This window comes from Dendronephthya gigantea, unplaced genomic scaffold, assembly GCF_004324835.1.
Source record: "Dendronephthya gigantea isolate DGI-Jeju-01 unplaced genomic scaffold, DenGig_1.0 000061F, whole genome shotgun sequence".
Taxonomy (NCBI): domain Eukaryota; kingdom Metazoa; phylum Cnidaria; class Anthozoa; order Malacalcyonacea; family Nephtheidae; genus Dendronephthya; species Dendronephthya gigantea.
Genome location: NW_021163071.1, coordinates 546,741 through 554,156, shown reverse-complemented (window position 1 = coordinate 554,156; position 7,416 = coordinate 546,741). Strand labels below are relative to the sequence as shown.

At 36.6% G+C, this 7,416-nt stretch overlaps 1 protein-coding gene across 2 annotated transcripts; it reads left to right on the top strand.

Annotated features, from left to right (window-relative positions):
• Positions 1 to 776: 776 nt before the first annotated feature.
• On the top strand, positions 777 to 6,846 carry LOC114530360 (influenza virus NS1A-binding protein homolog B-like). 2 transcript variants are annotated; one of them, XM_028551977.1, is made up of 7 exons: positions 777 to 911; positions 1,295 to 2,110; positions 3,801 to 4,020; positions 4,183 to 4,434; positions 4,663 to 4,836; positions 4,960 to 5,169; positions 5,338 to 6,846. In XM_028551977.1, the coding sequence occupies exons 2-7, from the start codon at positions 1,427 to 1,429 to the stop codon at positions 5,793 to 5,795; spliced, it is 1,998 nt and encodes a 665-aa protein (XP_028407778.1). In that variant the 5' UTR covers positions 777 to 911; positions 1,295 to 1,426; the 3' UTR covers positions 5,796 to 6,846. The 2 variants fall into 2 exon arrangements, with proteins under 2 accessions (XP_028407778.1, XP_028407777.1); XM_028551976.1 differs by having other exon boundaries at positions 777 to 1,167.
• Positions 6,847 to 7,416: the final 570 nt, after the last annotated feature.

Sequence of the window (7,416 nt, the reverse complement as noted above, 5' to 3'; positions counted from 1 at the left end):
ATATACTCCTAGCACAGCTCTTCGGGGCCAAGGAGCGGTCAAAGTAAACCTGCAAAGAATGATGGGATGTGCATAGGATGACGAGTCAGCCTTTGATGCGCCGTATATGACCACTGTAAATGACCCTCTGGCCTTGTATGTTACCCCTAACCCTAAGTATGGCACGCACAGACACCAGGGGCGATTGTTCAAAAGCGGGTTAGCCTCTGGGTTAAATCCAACATTTGCATGAACTTTTATAATCGCTTGTTTACGAAGTTGAATATCTTTTTTCATATCTTTTTTCATCCATTTTCTGGACCGATGGAAGTAATATTTTATAAAGTTTTTAAACGAACGGTAGTTCAGAAGCACATAAACTAAAACTCTGGATTAACTTGAATTATAACCCAGGGTTAGCGCTAACCTAGATGGTTGTCAAAAATGTTGGTCAAACCTTTCAACCATTGACAAGAATTACTTGCGCTGGCTGTTGCGAGGTTGTTCTTGTATATGTATGCTCCCGAGGGAAATAGTTTTGTTTTCTCAAGAGTCAGAATGTTTCCCGAGACGAAGTCGAGGTAGTGTACATTAACATTTAAAAAAACACTTTACTTTGTCTTTGTTATGACGATATGCGGGCAACAATTTTTCACTTGTTTCCCTGGCGAGTGGCGGGAAACATTGCATTTAAAGTCATGTGACTACGAATGAACCAATCACATTTAAAATACACAGGACAAACAAAACTGGTTGATTTTGTGGTAGCATATTTACTATTTAGTCCACGCCCAAGTTGTGTGTTTTAGCATGTACAGTTGTTTGGCCGGAGAGTTTATTCCCAATCCCGCTTTGCCTTTATGGTAATTTTAACCAAAGCTCCCCCGCACCGCGTGAATTATATTTTCTGACATCCAGAGGTCATTGCCAAGGTAATGTGCACTATCAAACTAACCCGTTCTTTACAGCTTATGTTTACATTACGCTTATTACGAAATACTTGTATGCAACCGGGCACGTTTGTATCGGAAACAGTCCTTGGTTGTCGAAGATCAATATTTAGGACGAAATTCGCGATTGTTAGCAAATATATGTTAGTCTTGGTTATTTGGGTGGAACGTCGGCCCTACTTGACTCAAAATTAAATATAGGATTGGGATTTCAATTTCAGCAATCAGCAGAGTATTAGTAAGTACAAACATTGTCCGTACTTTTTGCTTTCGTTCTACTATAAACAATATTAAGTTTGATAAGCTAACATAAATAGTTATCTTGCTATCACTATCTATATATTTACTTTTTTCTTTTTTTTCAGGAAATTCGGCACGAGGAGGAAGTGTTTTCTCCCAGCCCACGTGAATGCGAAATTGTCAGTGTCAAAGCGACTTTGCCGCCCTTTATTCTTGGCAACTGTGTGGCAACTCATGAGTTAATCCATTCCAGAATCATGGATCTTTTATCGGTAAAAATCAACGATTTATGCATAACAGACGAAGCCTCTTCTCTTAAAGAATCTCTTGTGTGCTCACCGATGCCAATAGCCCAGAGAAAAGTGCCGGGATTCGAAAATGTGTTCAGTCCACATGGAAGTGGATTATATGATGTTGTACTCCTATGTGGACCGGGCAAGCATAGAATTTTCGCTCATCACGCTGTACTGGCCAGCAAAGTACCGAAACTGACTGAGATGATTGAATCGAACAATAATGAATCGTCTATATCATTGCCCTCAGTCGAACCGAGCATTGCAGAAGCATTAATCAACTTTGTTTACAGTTCAAAACTCGACTTAACACCAGATAAAGTTTGGGATGTCTCCTCCGCCGCAGAGCAGTTGGGAATCAACGAAATACTCGATTTATGTCAGGAATTCATACAAAACAGTATTTTGCCCGATTCTTGGCTGTATGGAAGGCAGATTGCCTTAGAACGGAACTCAAAGCGGTTGCTAACCACCGTGGATAATTACATATTCGAAAATTTTCCTGCATTATTACAAAGCACCGATTTTCAACAACTGCCTCGGCTGCAAGTCGAAATTATCAACAAACGAGAAGATGTTCGGTATGAAGGCGAAGGGTCAAGTGAAATTCTAGGCCTTGTAGTTGATTGGTGCAAAGTTAAGCTGAAGGTAAAGTGCCTGACTCAAAATCAAATTCTATGTACTCCTCCCGCCATTTATGCGACTTCGCGCCATAAATTGTTTTCAAAAATGTAACATGTCTAACATGTCATGTATAAAAAAAACTTCAAACGTTAGATATTTTTTCGAGTGAAATGGACAGAAAGCAGCAGGCCAGGATGATCGATATTGCTCAAGTTTCGTTTTACTGCTAAAGGAAAAACACTGTATATTGATAATCAGGCAAAAATGCCGCAATAATTTTGAAGAATGATTGTTTCACATTTGCCGTATTACAATAAACTATTGAAAATATCGGCTTGTCGTTGGATTCATTTATATAAACCGCGGTCGTTTGCAGGTCGTAAACTACCTGCGGTAATCCACATCGGGTTTACTCTGCGGACCGATTTGAAAAGGTGACATGGCCTATTTAATCCTGTTTACAAATCCCGCTACAATACTAAACCATTATTGGTTTTGAGAGGCATCTTAAAAATATAAGAGCGCGGCAACTTTATGTTTTATGCATTTAGTTTAGTAGTTTTAAAATAAAAATGTAGTTTGGATGACAGGATAGAATGTTGGAATTATCATTCCTATCGTGTCGGTCAATTATGGAGCGACAATTGTTACCCCTGTCGAACTTAATTAAAATCCGTTCCTTCCTTCGCAATTTTCTAGAACAACAAGCTGAGGGGATAATTGATAATTTGGCTACTGTTGATTCTTTTGTTAATGTTTACATGAAAAAATTCATAACTGACAAGACTGCAAGTTTTGGTTGCATCCGCTGGTTGCATCTAAAATGTCCATGAACATTTGGAAGTTTAACATTTCGGATAACACTAGAGGATTAGACATTGTATTGTCACAATCTTTTCCAGATCAGTGACTAACATTAATTTTTTTAAATTGTTTATAATTATATTCTCCATTTGTAAACCTAGGATTGTATCCGCTCTGGTGAGCTAATGAGCTTTAAATATGAACAATTACAGCACAGGAAAGAATACCCAAAATAATTAAAATAACATTAGTCACAGTAAGCGAAACAGATTACAGTTAAAAAAATTACAGTCTGTTCAATTTAAGTTTTAAATTAAGATGTTTAGAGGGCTGCCTTGATTTTGAATCCAAAATTTTGAATCTTTTCAATCCATGTCATCTATCATCAGGGACATACCTTGGCTTTCATAGGTGGAAAAGTGAATAGGCAAAATTTCGGGAATAGAAGATGGAAAGTTTGAAAATTTTTGCAACAAAAACCTCAAAACGTTTCTTATGAATAAGCTACACTTATAAACTACTGTAACTATTACAAAAAATATTAGTATTAGAATTTGGGAAATTCTAATTTAGAAACTAGACAGGGAGTGGCACCCTTCAATACCCCCTTAGGTAATGCCCTGTTAATCATCTCATTCTCACAAACCATGAATAAAAGTTGATCTAAGTTCTTATCAGTTCTTTAATTCTTTATTCAGGGGTATGGCCAGGGTTCTTGTTTGCTAGTTTTAACCAGATGCTCCACAGCCCTCTTTATAGCTATACTTCTGTGATTATGTGCACGTTTTTTATAGTATCCATTCGTTTTTTATAAACATAAAATATCACAAAGTATAAGTTAGAGTTCAAGCAGCAAGATGTCAAATAGACAGTGTATTATCTGAAGGAATTTATGACTTTTAACCACTAGGAGGAAGATTTACTTGAAGGTCTGATGGAACACAACCACCTTGTCTATCTCACAAAAGATAACATCCTGAAAGATTGCAAAAACTCAGATTTTGATGATGACCCAGACCTCATAACAGATGCTCAGAAGGAGTACATCAGGCAGCAATCAAATGAAAAACAAACAAGTCCTGCCAGATCACCAAGAAGGGCAAGAAGTTTGTCATACTCTTGGATTCAAGGTAATACATTGTTCAAAGGAGGGACTACTGACTATTTGAGTGGGGTGCAAAACAGAAGAAAAAATTATTTCTACAAACCTAAGACCTGTTTGAGCAAGCCATTCATGTAAGATTAATTACTTCTGGACATAAGTAATATGTAATTATTTCTTCTTCTTTCAGATCAGTCTAGAAGAAAAGCATTGCATTTTTCAAAGACAAGTAATTCCGGTTCAGAAAACCATTTTCAGTTGCTTGCTAGTGCTGCTGTATCAGATGGCTGCTATGTTGGCATTGCTGTGATTACTTCAGAGGTGGTCTGTATCTCAGCATATTACAATGAACAAACTATTACAAGTTGCAGCTCATCTGTTTCTAGTGATTTTTCTAGTACTGATGATATGGGACTGTCCTTGATTAAACCAATGATTAGAGGTATGAAATAGATGTTGAAATATGAGTTAACAAAGAATGAAGGGTGTTTGTAATGGCCCCATGTATAGCAGCATTGCTGTTGAGTTATTCAAATCTTTATTGAAGCATTTCACATATGCAGTAAATGATAATCTAGAGTTTTTTAAAAGCAATTTTAATGTCACTTCATTGAAAAATTTTAGCATCCTACCATTATACATTAGTGACCTAAAAATACAAAACATTTAGGTCGTTGTAGTGTTGGTGTTGAAGAAGTACACAACAAAGTCTATGCGGTAGGAGGTTATGACAGAGGACATTGTCTAAGCCTGGTAGAATGTTATGACCAAGAAAAGAATGAGTGGGTTCCAACAACATCCCTGACATGTGCTCGAGGAAGACTAGGTCTTGGTTGCCTAGGTGGTATGTGGGAAATGTATTGTTTTTAAAGTTGTTTGACCGAAAATATTACTCACCTGTCGGTTTGATTGGGATTTGCAGAAATATACATGTATATATCAGTTCAATGTAAATTCCTTTACACAGGGAAACTTTATGCAATTGGTGGCTCTAGTGGAAATTCAGAGCTCAAGTCTGGTGAATGTTTTGATCCAGAAACAAGAGATTGGTCAAAGATATCAGATATGGCAATCTGTCGCAGCAATTTTGATGTTTGTGTTCTGGATGGGAAGCTTTATGCAGTTGGTGGAACTGATGGCCGCCATGCCTTGGAGTCTGTTGAAGTTTATGATCCAGGTGAGAATTTCCTAATACACATACAATAAGCTGAAAAAGTAGTTGAATTGCTGTTTTAATTAAGGAGACCTCTATATGCTTTCAACATAAAGGTCTTTAGATCAACAAGAGAAATCATTCTGGTAATCAATTGAGCTATTAGAACAAAAACTTTTTATTACATTGCAGAAAAAAACACCTGGTCAAATATTTCCTCCATGCAAGTTGGCCGAGAGGGTGTATGTGTTGAGGCAATGAATGGTGTCCTTTATGCCTGCAGTGGTTATAGTGTTTGGCACTGTGTAGATTCTGTTGAGTGTTACAACCCACGTGAAGGCTATTGGTCTATGGTAGCATCTCTAAACACAGCCCGTCGTGGTGCAGGGGCAGCAGTGTTGAACAACAAACTATTTGTGATTGGTGGCACAGATGGCAACAATATCCTGAAGTCGGTTGAGTGTTATGATCCAGTTACAGATACCTGGACCTATGTTGCCAGTATGAACTCGTGTCGTCACAATGTGGGGGTAACCGTAATAAATGGACATATTTTTGCTGTGGGTGGCTTTGATGGTGTTGCATTTTTGAACACGTCTGAGTTCTATGACCCGGAATTAGACAAGTGGTGTGCTTTCACTCAAGTGTGACTGCAAGACCTAAAATTCGTGGTGGGTTGTTGTGTTATTGATGTGTAGGATGCTGTTCATCCAGGCATTTAATTTGCTTGATATTCATTAAACACAACTTAGTGTTGCAAGTCACACATGAAGTTGTTGGACATGAGGTGCCTTAGTACACACTTTTTGTCACAGTATAAAGCTGCATTTAGACAAGATTATGTGAACAATGTTTACCCAGAGTAATTTATTTTTTAAAGTGTGTGTGGGGGTGTAATTGATTTACACATGAACGTGTGGTTGTATGCGTACACTCTGTAGCTTGCAGTGGTGTGTATTCAATTATGTATGTATACCTTGAGTGTTAGTAGTGAAAAAGGCAAGTGTTCTATTGAGTGTTCTGTTGCGTGTTCTGTTGCCAGGCAATAGATTGTTGTTTTATTACAGCCATAGAAGGTAAAGTTAGTTTTGTTCAACCTCTTATTTGCCCAACCAAACTATATATGTAAGGTATAAAGCAAAGTTTAATAGCATGATTCATGATACATTATAATACTGTATAGTACAGTGCCTGTTTAAAGCATCATGGCATCAAAGCACTGTAGCTTTTGATGATTACAGATTTTGCTTATCAAAGGCAGGAGGGTGTAAAAAAATTTTGCTTAATCTTGAATTCAACAATAAAATAAACATCCAACGTGCTCAAGTTTGTAAAAAGTAAACAAACAATAATTTTTATTTGAACATATTCAATGTGAATATTTATCATATGCCTCTATTAAGTAAAATAACTAGGTATCTTTCACATATTTGTGCATATTGTGTAGCAAATAATACTAAAACATTTTCTGAAACATGGTCCAGTTTAGGAAATCTGTAAATCTTAATCCAACAAAAAACTGTGGACTTGACTGTCTTTAAATTTAGCCTTAATTTTTTTAGTGTTTTTTTTCAGAGTGTACTGTAATTTTATTTTGAGGTATTTTTATTGACATATTCATGTATTTATGAAAGAAATCATTGTGGTAATCTAATGTATGCTTCCTTCACATACATATATGCATTGTCCAATTACTAATTGTTCATCAACAAAGAAGTATGTTTTGTTAATGTGTCTGCGGTAACTTACTCAGATTACTTTTCTGGGGCCGGTTGTTCAGAAGAACAGAAGCATGTAACTAAAACACTGGATCAAAATTTACTCCAGGGAACAACTGGCCCCTGGTGTATATTGAGTAAAATGATTTCCAGTATAGACAATTTCTCCTTAATCAGTGGGTTTCTAGAAAAATTGTAATATGCTAACAGTTGGTACTAATACCCTTGTTCCTTTTAAATATGTCATTACAATTTCTAATGTTGAAAATAACTCTTCTTGAATGTCAATGAATATCATTTACCTAAATATGCTGAAAAGTATGCTGTTGGTAGTAAAAATGTTTGGTATCTTTTTGTAATATGTAGGTAGAAAGTTAACAAAAGTTAATTGTCAAGGGTATTGATTGTAGGAAAATCTCTTGTCAAATTTCCCTGACCCACTCACAAGACCTACTTTTATAAGGTAATTATTGACACTCCTTGTTCATATTGAATTTTTCTTGGCAGGTCAATACACTGGTGGCCTGATCAATGCAGGGTCATTTTTCTTCTG